This window comes from Oenanthe melanoleuca, chromosome 3 (genome assembly GCF_029582105.1).
Source record: "Oenanthe melanoleuca isolate GR-GAL-2019-014 chromosome 3, OMel1.0, whole genome shotgun sequence".
Classification (NCBI taxonomy): Eukaryota; Metazoa; Chordata; class Aves; order Passeriformes; family Muscicapidae; genus Oenanthe; species Oenanthe melanoleuca.
In genome coordinates, this window is record NC_079336.1 from 89,245,080 (window position 1) to 89,265,928 (window position 20,849).

General features: G+C 36.4%; 1 protein-coding gene across 1 annotated transcript in view; it reads right to left on the reverse strand.

The window, feature by feature from the left end:
- Positions 1–20,849, reverse strand: part of USH2A (usherin) — a 365,445-nt gene that overhangs the window by 56,489 nt on the left and 288,107 nt on the right. The window contains exons 53-60 of the mRNA XM_056487445.1: positions 19,924–20,121; positions 19,239–19,393; positions 17,234–17,432; positions 11,231–11,338; positions 10,495–10,678; positions 9,607–9,764; positions 2,358–2,516; positions 1,556–1,718 (exon numbers count right to left, since the gene is read on the reverse strand). Coding sequence (XP_056343420.1) covers positions 1,556–1,718; positions 2,358–2,516; positions 9,607–9,764; positions 10,495–10,678; positions 11,231–11,338; positions 17,234–17,432; positions 19,239–19,393; positions 19,924–20,121 — 1,324 coding nt within the window. The remainder of the gene's footprint in view (positions 1–1,555; positions 1,719–2,357; positions 2,517–9,606; positions 9,765–10,494; positions 10,679–11,230; positions 11,339–17,233; positions 17,433–19,238; positions 19,394–19,923; positions 20,122–20,849) is intronic.

Genomic DNA, 20,849 nt, shown 5'->3' on the forward strand with positions numbered 1-20,849 from the left:
CATCCCATTTCTGATTTTTTTGCAGCTATCTGAGAAAGATTTGATATTGTTGTTGTCTAAGCACATTTAAACTTCAGCTGAAATAACTGCCAAGTGATTCATGCCTATGTAGGTGAATATACCGATTGTATCTGGAGCCCCAGTGCGCCATTTTCATTTCACTTTAAATAAAAAACAAAATGTATCTATGTCAGTCAGTGCCCTTCTGCTGTACTCAGAGGTATCAAACAGGCTACAATTATGATTGTGAAGTGATTGTGTCACATTGGAGGAAGGTTTATTGCTTTTGAGTCTGCTAGGCAGTAACACATTCTGTTTCATATTACTCTTTATATCATTGTTTGGCTGTGACTAGAATAATCAAATGCCATCAAATGCTGTCAAATTCAATTTACAGTATTTTTCACTGAAGCAGGCTTTCTGCATTATATTTCCTGTTTTCCCTTTCTATGGTTGCCATGGAATAGCAGCGGTAATCATCAGCTTTATTTACAAAACCAACAGAGTGAAGACATGTCTTGGGCTATAACATGCACTTTATTCCTCTTTATGCAGGGGAGGGACTTGGGTTTTTTGATCAGACAATTAAAAAAAGGCAAACAAAAGGTTATTTCAAGACAGCAGGAATTTTTAGAGACCACTAACATCTTTAAGGCAGAAATGAATTTATATTAATTATCACTGAGGATTCCAAAAGATAATTGGATTTCCTTCTTCTCAGTCACACCTTTAATATAATAAAAAGTCCCAAATTCTTTGTGGGAGGCTAGGATCAGCCCAGCATGTGTTTGCCACACAAACGTAAGAGTTGGAAAACCCAGGAACTTCAGAGTTTAAATCCCTCTCAAATGGCTTGAGTTTTACATTCTCTGCCTTCTGAAGTCATTCCAGAAGGTCGCCTCAGTGAGTTTTTAACAAAGAGTCAACAAGCACAGCAGAGATCAGTGCTCTGCTAGTTTAATACTGCCCCAAACACAGCTGTCTGTACAGAAAAACCCTCACACAGGGCTTAGAAACTCCTCACAGGAAGTGAGAATGCATCAGTGCATCAGTCAACAACCTACACAGGGCAGATGAACACAAACACCAAGGTACATAAACAGCTGTACTGTAATCACTATCTAGATCACTTACTTAGGAACATAAATTATCTTGGAAAATTGATCTGGGTTAGGAACCTTGATACCTTTTTATGCTTTTAAAAGTCTCAGAATTGGCGAATTACTCCCGTTTCCATTACAAAATTCTCAACTGTCCATCAGAGAAGTTTGTACCTACTGGTCTGTATAGGCACAGTACAAATATCTATCCTACAAACTTTTTCTAAGATTTTTGTTCCCTTGAATTTTTAAAACATATTTCAGGAAGATGATTCCTGTTTGAGTTCATATTCCCAACATGGCCATCTATATATCAGCTTAACACCTTAGCATTTAAAAGGTAATATCTATTTTTTCATGTACTTCTACACCTGTATTCACCTCCCAAAAAATCAAGGATTAAAGAAAGGAACCATTGAGTAGGACTAAGAATCTGAGGTGGTAAGGGCATTTACCTGTAGATAAAGTAGTTAGTAATGATGCCATTTGGTTTCCTGGGTGGTGCCCATTTCACTTCTATGAGTGCAGGTCCAATTGCTTTAACAACAGGTGGGCTCAGCTCTCTGGGAGGTGCTTCAGCAGTTCTTGAATATATTTGCCCACCCACTCCACACCCACCTACAAAAAGAGAAGTTTGTGTAAGGATAAGAGCCTTTTCCTCAACAAAAACATACATTAAAAGCAAATGAATGTCAATGGTGGAAAAATGGTGTCTCATTTCACCTCATTTCATTGTTAAATACTCATCTAAATTTCCAGAACTCTACAAATGAACTACTCTTGATTTTCAGCAGTGAGAGTGAGAAGCAAATTGGTTCAAAATTGTCATTTTAGAAATACTTATTTCAATAGATTTTTGAAAATTTCTAATTTTTGGGCTCTTCTCTCCTGTCTTTATGTTCACCACTTCTTGGTGGTGACTAGTTACAGAACTGATTCAGTTCTTTACATCCATTTTCAAAGATCTTTAAGCTGCTTGTGAAAAGCTTATAATAAAGTGGCACATATAACCTAAAAGGCATATTTTAAACCTCCTTTTGATATATTCATGGTATATGGAGAAATACATACATGAGACATGGAGAAATACATACATGAGACATGGAGAAATATTTAATGCTTCATTCAGTGCTAGGCTTTCTTTTTACTAGGTAAACATTTGACTCCAGCATAAAATGATTTAATCTGTTTTGCAGAGTTGAAGCTACCTGGAAAATCCTCTCCAGTCACATAGATGAGTGTTTTAAATTGCCTTACCACTCTGGCATGCTTGTATTCTTATCTCATAGAGGGTGTAGGGATCCAGGCCATCAACAAAGGCAAAATGTGCACGTCCCACTGGCTTCACCAGCAGAGTGGGACTGCTTGCATTTAGTAGGATGTTGTATTCCAATGGCACATTGACAATGAATATCCCTGTTGTGAAACAGAGAGGAACCAGTGATTATCTGAAACACTAACAACAGTGCAGGGCAACTTCAAAGAGCCATTCATCACATGCAATTTTAAATGTAAGCCCCCTCTGGAGGTTTTCCCTACTGCCTCTTTTGAAAACTACAATCATTTAAATATAAACTGAAACAGATCCATCTGCAGATTACAAGTGGAAGACAGACATTATGGTTCTTAGGTAAGAATCAAAATTCAATTCAATGCCTGTTTTGCAATTGCCACTTCTGGGAAGACCGACCATATGACTTGGAACCAGGCAGCTTTTATGAATTTTGCAGGAGTAACTGCTACTAAGCACTGCTGTTTGAATAGTCTTGTGATCAAACAAGTGAATTGCAACCATTCAGCAAATTATGCCTTTTTAGCCAAACAGCAGTAGTTGAGTGTAGGTTCTTAGCCTGCTTCACCAGTAGAGTACAATACAATAGCTTGAGCCAAGAAACATATAATTTTAAATGATGTAAAAACAAACTTTCTGGTTTTGATTAAAAAAAACCCTCTCATTTTTTAGTATTTGAAATCAAACATTTCCCCCATCTATTCATATTCCCATGCTGTCAGTTCTTAATTTTCTAGTTTTCTTGAGAAGCTGAAAACAAGCCATATACCATCCCTTTAGAACAATAAGCAGATGTTCCTGGATGCTCTCTTTTCTACTTCCCCATGGAGTGCCTACGGGTTTTGGTTGATTGGCTGGTGGTTTTGTCTGATTTTTAGTTTCCTTGGGTGGTATTTTTTATTAGGAAATGGGCTGTAGGCTTTTAATTTTTTGTCCACTATGGACTGTTCTGTGCAGACAGCAGCAATCTCATAAAACCAAGAGAACGACCAAAGAAGAGTTTGTACTGAGTGTGTTTCCTTCATTCTGCAGTCACATAAGGAACAACCTTAAGAAAGGACAAAGTACAGCCTGGACAAGGCTCCTTTCTGAATGAGCCAAGATGTATCTGATAAGTAAAAGCACATTTCTCTTCAACACAACACCTCCTTTACAAGTCACAGAGATGTCTTTGTGACTGCAACAAGGACCAGATGCCTGTGAGCAGTTCTGAGATTTGTCCACACCTTGAGAATCTTTCCATTTGTAACTTTGGAAAAAAAGTCAGATTTTTCTCCTAATTACAATTTTGGTCCTCTTCTGATAAAGCATCTAAATTGCTACCACTACCCTGAAGCTACAAAGAACATTTTTTTTCCACTGTTGTGCATGTATTAGATGGGTTTTTTAGCTAAGTATGTATGTGAATATAGATAACTAAAACCCAAAAGTTTACAAGAAATCAGAGATTTCAGGTTTAGTTGTGGTACTATGAACAACTGATGTACTTTGAAAGATCAGAAAAACCTTTGAAACACGATGTTTTTACAATTCCCATAAGAAAAAGAGCATATAAAAATCCTAAAGAAATAACATTCTGCTGCCTGACTAGATGCTAGACAAAGAAAATGCCATTACACTAAAAAGCTGAAAAATAGCCCTGAAGTAGAGGCATGACTTCAATCTTACTCAACTATTCAGCTCACAGGAAGAACAAAGATGTTGTCAGGAGTTGTTGGAAGAGGTGAAGGGAGAAGGAGACAAAAAAATGCAAAAATTCCTCTGCAAAATTTTCTTTCTTCAGTGTAAAAGTTACAAGAAAAATACCAAGATCTAATCATTAAAAATGGAATATCAGAAATGCAACTTTTTAAATCAAGGATGATATTACAGAGTAAACCTCTGAGAGGTGATCTTGAAGTAGATTGGTTTTGCATCAAAGAAAATTATTTTTTGCCTGATATATGGAAGATGAAATGCTCCAGAAGAGTACACTTGAGTTTGGAGTGCAAAATGTTACCAGTAATCAAAAATATATTGTTAAAGATAAATAATTATTACTATTAGTAGTAGTAGTAGTATTTCCACCCTGTAATTGGAGGGTCTGTAAAGGATACAACAGAATATCTGAAAGAGTTTGAAATGGTACAGAGGACACCAATAGAAACCTTTTTATAATCTCCTATTCAAGGTCCCCTTCTTCTCCTGTCCTGAAAACTGACTAGATATTTCAGCCAGGAAAACCCTTTCCTTTATGAAGTTATATGATTCAGTTTTTTGCATCTGATCAGTGCATTTATTCTAGGCAAAAATCACCAGAAACCTTTGAAATTGAAACTATTCAGCTTGATTTCCAAGGAAGACTGAATACAAACAGGGACAGCTGAATATAACCATCAGTAAGCAGCAAGGGACATCTATTTCACAGTAAATGATCTCTCCAACAAAGTTGGACAGTGTTCAGTCCATAACAGAAATTATTCAAAAAACACCATCTCACACCTGAAACAAAATCTTAAAATTCTGCTAAATGTTGCACTATATTAGTAATGATACAAACAATAAATATGCTCAGGAGAAAAAATACTCTCAAGAAGTGAAAACGAAATTGTAAATAAAATCACACAAGCATCCTGAAAAATTCCAATGTCCAGTGGAATCCTTCTACACTTTGATGAAATTCATTGACAATGAAGATCAAAGGATCACTCCTAATCTGGAAAATTCTAATATATACTCTTACAATATAGACACTTGTAAAAATCCCCCTTTCTTTCAGAACAGCCTTCAGCATCTGCAGCCAGTCTGAAACCACTACCTTGTGTGCTCTGATGACTGAAGGAAATGAAATGGGCATATTTGTTAAAGTCATCTGGGAAGCCACACGACTTGGTTAGTTCCAGAGTTCATAAATTTATGTCAGAATAAAAGGAACCGTAAAAGCACAAGTGAACCAATTTACCCTAAATGCAAATGGCAGTTTTGTTATTTGGTGTCAAAGTTACCATGAGCACAATGACAACCTGCCATAACACATTTTCATGTTCACTAAAGAACAAGGATTTAGTTGGTTAATATTCCCAGCAATACTCTTTTTCATAATTTACAACAACTAGATGCTGATAGGTTATTTAACATTTATGAAGTTAAGATGTAATCAGAAAAACCCTGATTATCTTTACAAATAAAAAAGTTAAATTATTCCACTTTTTTTTTTTTTTTTTCTCTGCGACTTCATTTCACAGCAGGTGCACATTTTGCAATGGGACAAATCAATCAAATGAAACCCTGGGTTTTTGTGGGCATATTTGGATAACATTTAATGGACAATTCTGTGCAAAACTTTGCAAATTAGGTTTGACAGTTCTGTGTACTTCAAAACTAGGCTAGGTCAAAAATAGAATTTGCAGCACAAGATGCTTAAAATTGGGGATAAAAAGCCACAGACTTACAGACTGGTCACCCAAAATCTGTTTGAAGTTGAAAATTTTTTTACTATGATGTGAAATCCAATCACAATTCAAGCCAAATAGTTAAACTTTTTTCACTTATAGGAAACAAATACTGAAACAGGAACATCATGTCTTCTAAAAATGTATTTTAATTTTTAAATTCACAAAATGAAACAATCTATTTGGCTTCCTGAGATTAACTATTTACATTATGCTTCAAACATCCTGATGTCTCAATTTGGTTGCATCAAGTGCTACCACCAAGACTGAAAACAGTAACAGCTGGAGATGCTGATTGTTTGCAAGATGCAGAACTTTGGATATTGAGCTTGAAAAGCTTGTTCTACAGTGAGGTGGAGCAAACAATAATTTACTCAAAAAACCAAAGACAGAATGTGACATTAGCTTATCGAAAGTCCCATTTGCTAGTCCACAAGAAACCAAGTTAGCTGGAGAAGCTGACAAATATGTGGTATTCAAATACCATGTTTGATCCCCAGAAAAATAAAGTAAGAATTCAGATTTTACACAACTGTCATTGTGACTGATAAGCAAACCTCCAGATGGATAGAGTGAAATATTTTAATCCAGATGATCATTAATACATGAAACAGGTATCCAAGGAGCAGAGGACAGGATCTTATTTTGAGCATGTTCAGCTTACAAGTTAGCACCAGCAGCAGCTGAAGACACCCAGAAGAATCAGGTCCCCAGTGAGGAGCAGTGGGGTTGTCAATGAGTTGGAATGCAGGATGGCTACCTGACCACCTATCAATAACATTTATGGATATACCTTGGGGATATTATGCAGTGGGCTTTTTTTTTTTTCCATTTGGCTCTTCTGCTTCTATCCATGGCACTAATAGTTGTTCCATAATAATTGTAACATATCCTTCTGTAGCATATCAGTGAAATGTACCATACCTCTGAGGTCTGTGCACTGAGGCAATGCCACACAAGATAATGGAATACCTATTTCAGAAAATAAAGCCCTATTTCCACAGTGAGTGAGGTGTGTCAAGTATTTTTTTTCTGAATCTGTCACTTTAACCACTACTGGACCACCTTGCTCTTTAGCTAAGTCAGGAGTTTTGAAATGCTACATATCTATAAAGTCACAAGATTTAAATATATTACAGATGCTGAAACATTATAATTAAACCATCCAAAAGGAAGGACTGTGTAATATGATGTGTCTGTAATTAATCCTGAGGGTGATTATTTGATCCAAATTTATTACAGCAGATAAGACAGAATGCCAAAGCAGCCCTGATATCCACAGACAGGAGACACTATGGACAAGTACCTTCTCATCAAAACTTTGATAATTAAAATCACTTTTTCTAACATCAAGTCTATACCAGTGAAGAGTTTTGTCCAAGAGTGACTGCCAAGCCTGACAATCCTTGTAAGTAAAGGTGCATCCTAAGTTTATAAGGAAAACCTATGTTGCCTCAATATAGCCTATTGAGAGTCAATGATTTATGCACAGAAAGGAAATAGATTTAAAAAAAGGAAAATTCTATGTACATGGACATAAGGATAAGAAGCAGTAGACACTTTAGGCTAATCCTACCAAGCTGGGGATGTATGTGACCCCAGACACCTGTAGGATAGAACATGTTAATGGGATCTGTGCTATTCCAGAAGATCAGAACTTCCAAAATAAACCTTCCACCTGCATCCTCTGCAGTCTTACTCTTAGGAAAAAAAAAACAAAACAAACCTCTAGCAGCCCATAGGACCACAGACTGAGCACAAAGCAGGATTATGAAGGGTCAGTAATTATTTCCTAGCTTCTGCATAGAACAGTGCTTCTGCCCATGGGTTTTAGCAGCATTAATAGCATTGTAGCTTTCAGTAACATTCAGTAGCATTTCTCTGCTGTTAGTACTCCCCATCCTTATAAGATCAGCTAGTGGCCCAGAAGTGCTATAATAAAAGAAACAGCAAGATTTGCTCTCCTGTTTTGTTCTTAACTAGGATGAAAATTAACTCCATTCTAGCTGAAACCAGGACAACACCCAACAGAAGCACAGTATGAAAATCCCTCCTTCATATTTAAAAAAACTAAATAATTAGCCCCACAACAAGAAGGCAAAGAGGAAGAGTTATCAAATATCCACAGAAATGAGATAAGTTCAAGGTGTGTCCCAATATCTGAAAAGAAGGACATGTTCCTTTCCCATCTGTGGAGAATGATTTCTACAGATTTATGAATACAGCAACCCTGCATCTTCTGCATGCCCAGCCTCCTCCTCATCCCTCTGATTGTGTGGTTTCAGGAACAGATGGACCTTTGTATCCACAATATTAATTGCAACAAAACCAAATGTACTACACAGGTTCTCCTTGCAGGTTTGTAACCTACTGTGAGTAACAGGAATTTAAGCAGCTGGAAAAGGTCTAGAACAGGGACGATCTTTTCTGGGAAACACCCCACTCTTCACAGCCTATGCTATTCCAGTACATTCTTATGTTTAAAATCTATTTATAATGTTGCTGAATATTTTGTCCCTTAAATTATATTTATTATCAAAACTATAATACAGCATGAGTCACTTTCCAATAAAACCAACTGTAGATTATATGCCATTTGAATTCACCTGCCTTCTGCAGGGTTCTAAATCCTTTCAGGCAGTAGGGGGAAAAAGTTTAATTTAAGATTTTAATCTTTTTCATATATTATAGCATTTCTATAATGGATTTTGTGCTCCTGAAAACTAAAAGATTGACAGCTCAGGGTATTATAGATTTATTAATCATTGCTTAAATGGGTAGGGTGAGTGCTGCTAAGCACTGCCACAACACTTGCAATCCCAGTCTTGAAGGCAAAATACTTTTTCTAGGTGACTTTATTTTTAATGCCAATTGACCCTTGCTAAACAAGGATAGACCATCTTAAATAATTAGGAAAAGAAGATAATAAAAACTCCCATGAATTAATTGATAAAACACATATGGCTGTTATTGCAATATGCAAATATCTGAAGTTTCTAAAAAAGCTGATGTAATTTTAAACTGAAAAAAACCAGTATCTCCAAACTAGAAAACACCTTGTTGGACAAAAGACTAGACAAAAGATTGTTCATTACATGGCTCTCATTATCCCAATAAATACAGCATATCATTTTTATAAGATAACTAAAGTGCACCAATCACTTAAACTATGATCTATATTGATGAAACTTTGCATAGTTTCTCTTACAAAAGGATACTATAATTCAATTATTCCTTGCAAGCCCAGCTTTATAGCAGGTGAAGGCCATTTGACCATTTTCAGGAGAAGAGTAACTTGAGTAAAAATACTTCTGGGCCTTTGCTGATCCACCATACTGCAAGGTAACATATCCACATTACACTGAGGTGCTCAGGCAAGTAAAATTTACTCAATCAGGTGAAAACTAGCACAGGATCTCTATCACACAACCTTAAAGATTTTCAGGTTTCTCTGGGGATAACTCAGGTTAGTACCAACAGAAAACTTATAATTTTTTGGGTTTTTTTCATTAATATTTGCACTCAGTAATAGCTAACACCAAAACATGCAGGACTTTGTTCAGCTAAACCTCACAATACCCATGTCAAGTATCTAGGTCAGTATTATTAAAATAATATGTCTCTAGGAAACAACAGCTTCAGACACTGGTTATTTAAAATCACAAACACTAAAACCAAATATGAAGAATAAAAATATCAAAATGATTCAGCTGCCTACCTGGATACACTAATTTTTCAATCCTTTCATTTTGCTACAAAGTACTACATAGAAATACATTTTTACCTGGCACATCCCAAGCTAGAAATATAGAATATGCATCAATTACTGTGACATTATATGGGACATGAATTTTCTCTGGTGTTCCTACTGGTGTTTGTATAACATATTTATCACTGGTGTTGCTGCCGCCCCAAGTGCTGGCTTCCAGCTGGTAAACATATCTGCACAAACACAAAAAGATCAGTAGACACTGCAGTTAGAAGCTTTAGGCATATCAGTAACAGAACATTTCCATTCTCACCAATTTAAAGTGAATACAGTGAGTATTACAAATACGGCATTAGTGAAGTTTTCCACATTTAAGTTTACTTAATGTGAGAAAAGTAACTTAGAATAATAATAATCATAGAACCTTAGTTACCAAATAAAATGCTAGCACTAAATACTATACTAAATACTAATACTAAAATTCAAATTAGCTTACTAAGAAAGAGAAGTATTGACTCAAAAGGTGTCAAAACTAATTTCAGAATAACTTCTATAAAAATATCAGCAGTCACTTTTGAGTCTCTATGTTCAATATGCACTGGAATATTATATACCATGTGCAGTGCTGTTTGTCATGTAAAGCCTGTATATTCCATGATGGAAAAATATCTTGAGCTACCAACAAACCATCCAAGAAAATTAAAAAAACAAAGATATTTGCTTCTTTGCATCAGAATGACCTATTCTCAAAAACAAAACAAAAAATAGAAGTCCTTTAATTAAGATCTTTCTAATATTTGAAATTCTCCTAAAAGTGCTTTACTAATTCTCAGTAATAAAGTAATATTGTAAGAGAGTTTTCTTTGGTTCACAATAAGTTATATTTTGTACATTTCACTAACAAAATTACCTATGTTTTTCAAGGCCTTTTACCTGTTACCAGAGCTCTTTAACATGCCTTACCTACTGTTAGGCTGCAGGTTAACATCTGTGAAATTCAGGTCTGCACTGCCACCCAGGAAAATCTGCTCTCCATCACGGAATAATCGATAATGAGTAATGACTCCATTGGGTTCCTTTGGTTCACTCCAGTACATTTCCACTTCTGTTGAGCTGACTATGATATGATGAGGTTTTGGCCATACCCCTATTAAAAATCAAAATGACACTATTTTAATTTCATGGCAGAAATTCAAAGGTGTTTTTTTTTCTTTTCCCATGCTCGTGCTGCTGTTTTCAGCAATGTAATGAAAACATGAAACATTGCCAGGGAGAATGACAGAATTTAACACATTTTCTGTATTTATCCTATAACAAATGCAACCAATTAGACAAGGTAAAGATTAATGGAGAATGAGGCCAAAGGCTGCAGCCTTTATATGCCCAGTAGTCTCTGCATATTCATTTGTGCTTTAAAAAATATTCATCTTCTAATTCTAACTTCGTTAATAAAGCTAATGAAATTAGAGATTAATTTGGGGAAATTTTCACAAAAAGAAAGCAAAAATGTAATGCCAGGCAGCAAAGAAAATGTGGCAAGACACAAAAACTCCAAGAGAGGGAGAGATTCTCTTGTGTAAATTTCTACATGATAGCTTGATGGATGAGAGTGGAGTTGTGCACCTTGTTAATCAGTCAGGAAATACAAGCCTGTATGACCATCTTTTTGCAGTTCTGTAAGAATGACTTTCTCCCTTACCATGAGGAGCAGCTTGTAAAGTTTGACCTGAAAGTGGTTGGCTGGAAGCACACCCAGCAGATGTGCATGCAATAAGCACAAAGCTGTAATTAGTGTATGGCTGCAGACCTAGAAAGAGCAAACAGAGGTTAGGTTGAGATGCTGACATCAATCATTCCAAAAATTATATCTCTGCATAGAAAGTTACTGGACTTAAAGTTAACTTTCAGCGTTTTTGGCAAACATAAAGTTTGAACTATTCTTCTGTTACACCCAAACAATACTGAAATGGTGAATTCTCACTAATTTAGACATAAATCCTCTACTGATTTAAATGGTCCAAGAAAACAATTCAGACTGAATGTCTGTCTTTGCTGCCATGGACCTATATATATATCCCTCATATATCTGAATCAGCTTTAAATCAAAATACTTAGATGACACTTGCAATGCAGAAAACACCTGAAAGTGCAATTGCTTAGAGTTTTGGACTTGAAAAGCCAAACAGTCTGTAATGTTTTGAAAATCTATTGCAAATATATTTGCAATAATAAGATAGTCACTCACTTGCACATGAAACCTTCTACTAAATTGCAAACAAGTCAAAGGGTACTCCTGCCACATTCCTAATTTCTGTTTGTTTTTTTTTTTTTTTTTTTAATTTTGCCTCTGTTTTTTCCCCTGTTTGATACAAGACTTTACAATAAACGCTACAAAGCAGTTAGAAGCTGAACTGACATTACAAGGTATTAATTTTAGTTACATGTAATTTTCAAATTTTTTTTTTTTTTTTTTTTAGCTCAAAATCTCTATGCTGGACACCCTTGAATGAAATAAAAAGAGAATATATTGCTTTGCCTTTTTCTTGGAAATTTTCAAACATCCTTTTGCTGCGTGTCGATGACTTCAGATTTGACATCAAATTGCCTGTGGCTTAAGAATTTGACTTTAGGGATCCTCATAAAATTGCACTCATGATTTGGCTAAGATACTGTGCTTTTAGAATAGCCAATTCTAGGGCTATTAAAGGCTTCTTGTAGCTCAGTTGTTATAGATGCAGACCACTGTGAGATCACCTCAGAGCTCAGCTTGGACTGCTGATCACCTTCCTCACACACCTCCAGCCCACAACTCAGCACCTTTGCTAAACTGCTCTTTCAGATATTTATCAAATTGATCTTTAAGATATCACCAGGCACAAACACTGAACACTCCTTTCTCACCTTTTTAAAGACCCCCTTGTTAACACCTCATAATAAATTAAATAAAGATTCCTGTTCCTGAATGTAAAGGATAAAAAAGTACAACAAGAAGCAAATTATACACAAAATATCTTTGAGAATATTAGAATTGCAAAACTAAACACTCAAAAACTAGGAAATCCCAGTGCCAGGACATTGTACAATACAAACTGACCCCCTTTTGTTCTCAGGCTTTGTGGCACAGTCCTTTCTAAAACTGCCTCCAACATGTGGTATTTGGCCTGATTAATTGTAATTTGAGATTTTTTTCTTGTAGCATCCACCCCTAGAGTGTTCAGGTGCTTTACTAACACCAACCTGCTGAGCATTCCAAATGTCTTAAAACAGTACCAAAATAAAAAATGCCCCCCAACCAACTCCATAAAAATACCACATAAGTTCAAAAAATTAAAAGAAAACAATTCCTCTCAGAATCAGGACACTGACTCAAAGAGACTGAGAGAACCAAAAATCTCTTTGGAGCTGCCAGGAAGCCATTTGGGATGCCTGGGACCCTTGAAAGGGAATGTAGCTCTGGGCAGCAGCAGAATTTAGCCCATCTCCACTGAGACTCCCAGGAGGAATTAATCCACTAAACACAGCCAAAGCTGAGGCAGCAGTTCTCCAAACAGGAGCTTCATTTAATTCCTCCCTGGAAGAGGCAGATTGTGGACTGGACCAGGCAGTAACCCTATGAACAAATGACTGTTCTGCTGTGTAATGTAGATTGTTTGTGTGGAAGAGGCTGAATTAGGATTATACAGGTCAATTCATAGATTTTATACAGGTCAATTTTTAAGCATGTGGCTTTGTGGTCTTAACAGTGTACTTTTGATGTAGCTCCTATGTTTAAATAGAATTATTTCAAGAACAATGTAAAAACCCTGTTAAAGATCTTTGTTTATAAGCAAATCCTTGCCTACACCCTGTACCAAGATAATGTTATTAAAATATATTACAAAAAAATAGAGTGAAAGAAGCAGCAATTATGTAGGAAGGTAAAATGCTGAATGGAAGACATGCAGGCTGCTTAACACATTAAACAAGTTGTGAAGGAGAGAAAATCAAGAGATGACTCAGAGGGACAGCCCTTGCTGTAACCTAATCATGAACTGGAAGAGAAGAAAAATCATCTGAACACTGTGTATAAAAGTAAGGAGGGAGAAAATGACAGTTGCAGACTAGAGAGAGGCAAAGGCATGGAGGAAAGCCAAGTATTTAACATTTCAGGATAGAAAAGATTACTGTGGCAACAAATTACTTGAATTCCCCTAAAGGGAGTCATGTTCACTTTTAAAGGAAACATGCATAATAAAGCAATACTCATTTACAACTACACTTAAAAGAGAAAAATGAGCATTAAAAGAAGAGCACATGGTTTCAATAAATTTATGGGTGAAATTCTGATACCTGAAATTCCAGCCATATCTGGAATAGTCACAGCAGATCTTTTATCTAGATTATTAAAGATTTGCATTAGATGTCTTGTCTTATACATGCTTTGGGAAGCTCTGTGCAAATCTATGTATGTGATTGATAATAAAAATAACAAGTAAGATAATCTTGAAATATAAGCAGCATTCTCCTGTTCTAATGTCTCTACTTAATTGTTCACTAGAGGATATTTCTCCTCTTCTTTTTTGGTTTATTATTGTGGGGATTTTTAATATTTTTTTTTTGTCACCTTAAGTAGTCTATTATATTGTTGCAGCATTTGTCATCTGCCAAAAGGCTGTGGAACAGTGGGGTTTTTTTTAAGAATGCATTGTTCTATTAGCTAAATCAATTCCTTGTGATCCTGTTTGTCTCCATTTGTGGCTATGGCTCCAGCAAGGTCAGTAATTAGCTCCCAGGATAACGCTCCTGGGCCCTGCTGTGGGAATTTTACTTGGGAGGATGTCAGATTGCTGACCACAGCCTCACACAACCCCTCCACCCCCAAGAGTTTCCTTCAGATAAATATTATTAATGATTCAGTGCTGCATATGGAGATAGACTTGACCAGTGGCAACACTTTGGTACCTCTCCAGATTTCATTGCCCTGAAATGGAGAATATGCTCAGAGTGAAGAATTTCAAACTATTCAGTCATAAAGTATCCATACAATTGTTTCTTTTACTAAAATAAATATTAATTATCTTCCTTGGTTTTGACCTAAAAATGATTGATCCTACAAATTGTTGGTAAAGCCTCTTACTTGGGATATTAACTTTAGTGCATTAAAAGGGGGAGTTGAGAAGAAACCTTTTCTAATAAACCCACCTGCTGCTGCTGAAGAGGGCACTCTTGGCTTTCTTTTACAATTTCCCTAATTATTTTCCTCAGTCTTACCCTCTGTCTGGCCCCACTGCAAAGCATTAGCAGGCCCATTTGTAAAGCAGTAGTAACACAAAGTGAAACAATGCCATAACTGTCATCCAAATTGTTCTGTACAGGGTACTGGAAGTGTTCAGTAATAAATGATATAAAAAGGTCTTTTATTGACAAGCTGCCATGTGCTGTTTGCATTAGAGAATATGAGAAGATGATGGCTGCTGCCCCTGGGTCCCAGTGGCATTCAACTCAGTGAGATAGCAGAAAATGCTTCAGTTTGCTTAAAGCATTGATAACACCTCTAAATAATTAACTGAGGACTTCCTGTCTTCAATTACTTAATGCTTTTTTTAACATCTTGAGAGGATTATAAGCAATTTATGGATTTCACATGATGAGCACATTCACTGCTATTCCCACAAAGCATTTGTGGGATCATGTTTCCAAAGCTTTGATGTAATTAAAAATAAGCAGCAAGACAATGGTGCCGTGGCAAGGTGCTCGCCTGCACGTCTGCCATTTGTGAGACCCCAGGTTCAGAGTCTCCACAAACACCAATGCTACAGCTTCATTAATGTCCAACTCTTGCTCAGGGAAAAGCAGGCAGTTTTGGAGAGGGAAATAACAAAGAAAAAGAAAAAGCAAGGATAATGGGAAAATCAAAACATATATCCACAGGGAATAAGACAAACAGTTCAAACATTTGAGATTATGTATGAAGTGAATTTGATTCTTTTATCATATTCTTTTAATTTAGAGAGCAATAATTATCCACATTGCTAAATCACTTTCATGAGTTCCACATTAATACCCAAGGAAGCTCCTGAAGAAAACAGCAAAAGATTTGATTATGACTGTCAGGAGGAATGATCACTTATTTCATTCCTGGCTTAACACTGGACAGTGCAGAACAGTCACACAAAAGAAAAAAAAACCATTGTTTCTCAGGAATTAATTTTATTTCCTCTCACTTGCAACTGGTAAGTATTGTTTGCATTAAAATGGAGATATAACTGCCTTGGAGGAGCAGGAGAAATATTTTTCTATGGGTTCAATAAATCACTCCTTGTTGGAATGTTCCTTCTTTGCAGTGTAAACTTACAACAGCAATTCCAAAACACGTACCACCAACTCTGGCTAATATCTCATGTCCAGGAGCACTGAATATGGAGATAGGAGTAATACACTGTTGATGAATTTCACACTTGAGCATGATATTGTCAAAGAGGAACAGCAATCTTGCTCTTCTGTGAGTGACTACAGCAGAGACAAACTCTTTTGAAGCACTCACCCTAACTCAGAACTCAAGCTTTGAGGGGTATTTGAGAGTGCCATCTATGCTCTAGAGGATTTATGTGCCCTAAGTCAAATTCTGCTCTTTGGCTGCCTGTCATATGGTGTGTACAACATATGAATCTTGAAATTTCCTACTTGTGGGGCAGAAAAAAAAAAAAAAAAAAAAAAAAGGAAAAATTAATGCATTTGTGAGATATAAAAATTCAATGAGCAACCTGAGGTCAAAGAGTGAAAAAAAAAGATATCCCATAATGCTTATGTTCCTGCTCTGTGTTCAACAAAAACATTTTCAAAAGGAATTTTACCTCAGCATAACATTCAAAAATTACTAAAAATTGAATATGTGGAAATAATACATTTGAGATCAGAGCCAAGCTTTCCCCCAAAATCCCTGGAATAAAGGTTCTTTCATCATGTATATAGAAAATGGCTACAAGCAATACGTAATATTATAAACATAATATAATATAATATAATATAATATAATATAATATAATATAATATAATATAATATAATATAATATAATATAATATAATATAATATAATATAATATAATATAATATAATATAATATAATATAATATAATATAATGTAATATAATGTAATGTAATATAATGTAATATAATATAATATAATATAATATAATATAATATAATATAATATAATATAATATAATATAATATAATTAATATGATATAATATACAGAATTTGGGATCTTTCCTGTTTTGTCTTCCTTTACTTTTTATTATCTCAGACACAAAGTACTGGATCCTTCTTGATCCTACATTGCTACTGCAGCAGCACATTCACTACTGCCTTACTGCACATGATGTTAAAAGAGAGAGTTCAATCTGTATGAAGGGATGTCTGGCCTACACAGAATATTTAAGTCCTTGAGCACACTACAAAGCATGCATCTTCAATTGAGCTGGATAGATTTATTTCAAAATTTTGAAATGAAATCTATTAATATTTTAACAAACAGCAGCTAGAAATGAAAGAGATTGGAAAAAAAATAAATTTAAGATATGTAAAGTCATGATAAAGCATTCCAAACCGTGCACAGTACTGGGGATTTCAAAGTTACTGACAAGTGGCATTTTTAATATATTAATACTGTCTTATATCTTAAGGGCAGGACATTAGGCTGTCAAAGAGCTCTGCCTCCTTACCTGACACTGTGTGCTGCATTCTGCCTGCAGCACCAATGTATATCAGTCCTCTCCCCACTTGGCTGATCTGGTACTCTCTGATGATCCCATTTGGTTTCTTGGGTGCAGCCCAGCTTAAATGTAGAGCTGTGGAGTTGAGAGCACTGACTTCTGGTGGCTGAACACTCTCAGGGACTCCTTGGACAGTGACTGCAACCACCTGAAGACATATGAATTAAACAGCAATTTAATGTAATAGTACACTAGGTACCATGATCAATGAGAATGTCACTTTTGTTTTAAAATGTTGTTTGGGCTGGCATATCATTACCAAGGGGCTGGAGATGTAGTTACTTTTTTCCTCCTTTTTCACAATGAAATCTGACCTTGAATACATTACATAAGTCTGTGTCTACAATTTATCAAAACAGGTTCACCACGTTGTAGCTGCAGTGTATGGCACAGGGTGAAACAAAAAAAAACTGTATTGCTTGAAAACTCTTGATAACTCTCTTCCATATGGTTTGTCAGTGCCTCTGCATTTTAACTGCCTGATTTCATATATTTTAAGCACCAGTAAACATGGGGCTAAGCCTCCATATAACCCATGCAATCTGAACACTATTGTAGTTACCTGCAACTCCATACTTCTGTAAGGAATCTAAAGATTTTGAAAGATAGAATAAGTTTGCACTTGTTAAGTTCTTTCTACAAAAAAAAAAAAAAGAAAAAGGTAATTTTCTATTGACACAACTCCACCATCAGATACAGAAGAGGCATTTTCAAATTGCATTGGTTTAATAAGTGAGTCAGAACGTTTTCTCTTTGAGAATCACTTTTCTTTTTCTGCTATTACCACTATAAAGTATTTATATTATGCTGTAAATATAAAATGTGCCCTCTGTAATATATTGTCTCAGTGCATTTGGTGGAATCAGTCCCCACTTGCAGACTTCAGTGTTTGCAACAGCAAACTCCTTAATTACAGGCAAGTGAAATAAGCAGGATTTATTAGCAGGTCAGTGTTTGCCACAACTGAGCCTACATAGTTTCCAGACCACAGCTCTGTGTGCAGGCAGAGGACTCTCCACCTATCTTCATCCCAGTGTTTTTCATTTTACACTTCTGGCTGAGATTTGCATGAATAAGAAAAACATTTAAACATCTGCAAATAAAAAAAAGTTCAATCCCACGGGTATAATAAATACAAAACATAGTCATTACTCCCCACCTCTGCCCCACAGACCTTACCCTTGTAGTACTAGAAATTCATTTTCAAAGAGGCAAGAATAATATTGTGAAAAAGAGGCCACTTAAGATATCATTTTTGCAAATGATGAATAAGGCAGGTACTTTGCAGAATAAAAACCAGAGCTGGTTAAATAGTAAAGTTGGTGAAAGGCACCCATGATTCAAAGTGATACAAAAGGAAATGAAACTGTGAGAAAGGGAGGTAAGAGATCCTGCTTGCTTAAAACTCAAGCTGAGGCAGGTTGCACACAAAGGGCAGTAAAGCCTGAAGCAGGTGCAGATATAGAAAGCCAGCAAAGAGCAATATAGTGAAAGGAGGCTTTTCCACTGGAGTGGAAGAGTAAGAAGTTTGTTGAACAAATTGATAGACTACAACTAAGGCAGATAATCTAAGAAATAGCAAGGAAGGAGAGGCTATAGACCTCCTAGTGAGAAGCAAAAATTTAATTTCCAGGTTTAGAGAAGGCGCATTTTAATATTCCCTACTCTATTCTGCCATGTACAGCTTTCTCTTTAACAAACATCAGCTCCTACAGTGCAATTTCAGCTTTGCCAAGACTCAGATACTGCTTTCTTCCTCCATTTGCTTGTATCAGCCTGGGGTTCCAAATATTCACCTGTCAGTAGCTGAATCCAAATCAGATTATTGATGGTTTTTTTCACTTACTCAATAATCAGCGTGTCTTCAAACTACACCTTTCCAAAAGCATTTCAGTGTTGCCACCCTGGCTGACAAGATCCTGGCACCAGTTTCCATGAAGCCCACGTCACTAACCTTGCTGCTGTCTGTGCAGCCAGCAACAGTGCAGGCTCTCAGCTGGTAGGAGTACTCCTGGTATGGCTGCACACCACTGGTGTCTGTGAAGCTCCTTTCTGTTCCCCTGAAATGCTCCATTCCGTTTCGGAGGATGATGTAGTGAATGATAACACCTATTGCAGGAAGAAAGTTTTCCCTTTTGTTAGCTGAGGGATCCTGAGTGATGGGATGATTACCTACTCTGCAAACTGAAAGCATTCAGTGGAATATCTACATGACCACAGCACCAGATCATCATTCTGATTAAATGCTAAATGTCAATTACCAGCTACATCTGCATCAGCATCTGAGTAGATCCCAGTTTTTAGTGAGGTCTTCCAAGTTTCCTCACAGTTTGGAAATAATAAGCCAGATTTCCTGAAATAAACATAAGCACCACCAGCCCTACCCCCAAATCCCCAGATTATTTTTAGGATGATTGCCATTTTTTGATCATATTTGAACACTTATAATTACAACTGTTCTCAAAAGAGCACTTTCTAGTATGTGCTTTGTAAAGACATACTAAATTGTCTTCTGTGAAGAAGACTCTCCTACTACTTACAATGAAAATTCTAGTTAATTAAGATATGTTTTGTGATTTTGGAACATTGTCCCTGGAATGATAGAAAAAAAACACTTTAAAAAAAAAAAGCATCCATACCATTTGGCTGACGTGGTTCCTCCCAGCTCAGAAGTATCATGTCTTCCCGATTATCTACTTTGGCCCATTTTGGTTCACTTACACCCTGTGGCACATCTTGCTTAGTGACAGCTCTGCTAATTTCACTGAAACCTCTTCCATAGCTATTCCAAGCAGCCACCCTGTACTCATATGTGACAAAAGGTTCAAGGTTCACATCTAAAAAAAGAAAATAACATATAGATCATCTCAGTCCTATCAAAATACAAAATAACTTTTTTTTTTCCCCTGGGTTTACAGATAGAAATGGTTGTTATTTTTTAGACATTTTATTGAAAACAGGTTTACACATTAGGTTCTCATTGAATTTTGCTCATTGCATATCCCTGAGGTTTCTGCCCTGATCCACAGATTACTTCTTAAAAGGATTCTGCTTCACTGCAATTCACAGAATCATAGAATGGCCTGGGTTGGAAGCAACTTCAAAGAACATCTAGTTCCACCCCCTCTGCCACAGGCAGAGACATCTTCCACTAGACCAGGTTGATTACAATCCATCCAGCCTGGCTTTGAGCAATTCCAGAGATGGGAAAACCACAATTTCTCTGAGAAACCTGTTCCAGTGCCTCATCACCCTCATAGTAAAGTTCATCCTCATAACTTATCTAAGCCTGCCCTCTTTTAGCTCAAAGTCATTCACCCTTGTCCTATCACTACTTGCCCTAGTTAAAAGTCCCTCCCAACTCTCTTGCAGACATTCCTTTAGTACTGGGAGGTGCTCTAAGCCCCCCCTGAAACCTTCTCTCCTCCAGGCTGAACAACCCCAGCTGTCTCAGCCTGTCTGCACAGGAGAGCATCTGTCTGCATCCTCTGAGCATCTTCATGGCCTCCTCTGGACCTGCTCTGGAAGAACCATGTCCTTCTTCACATTGCCTCACATTCCATTA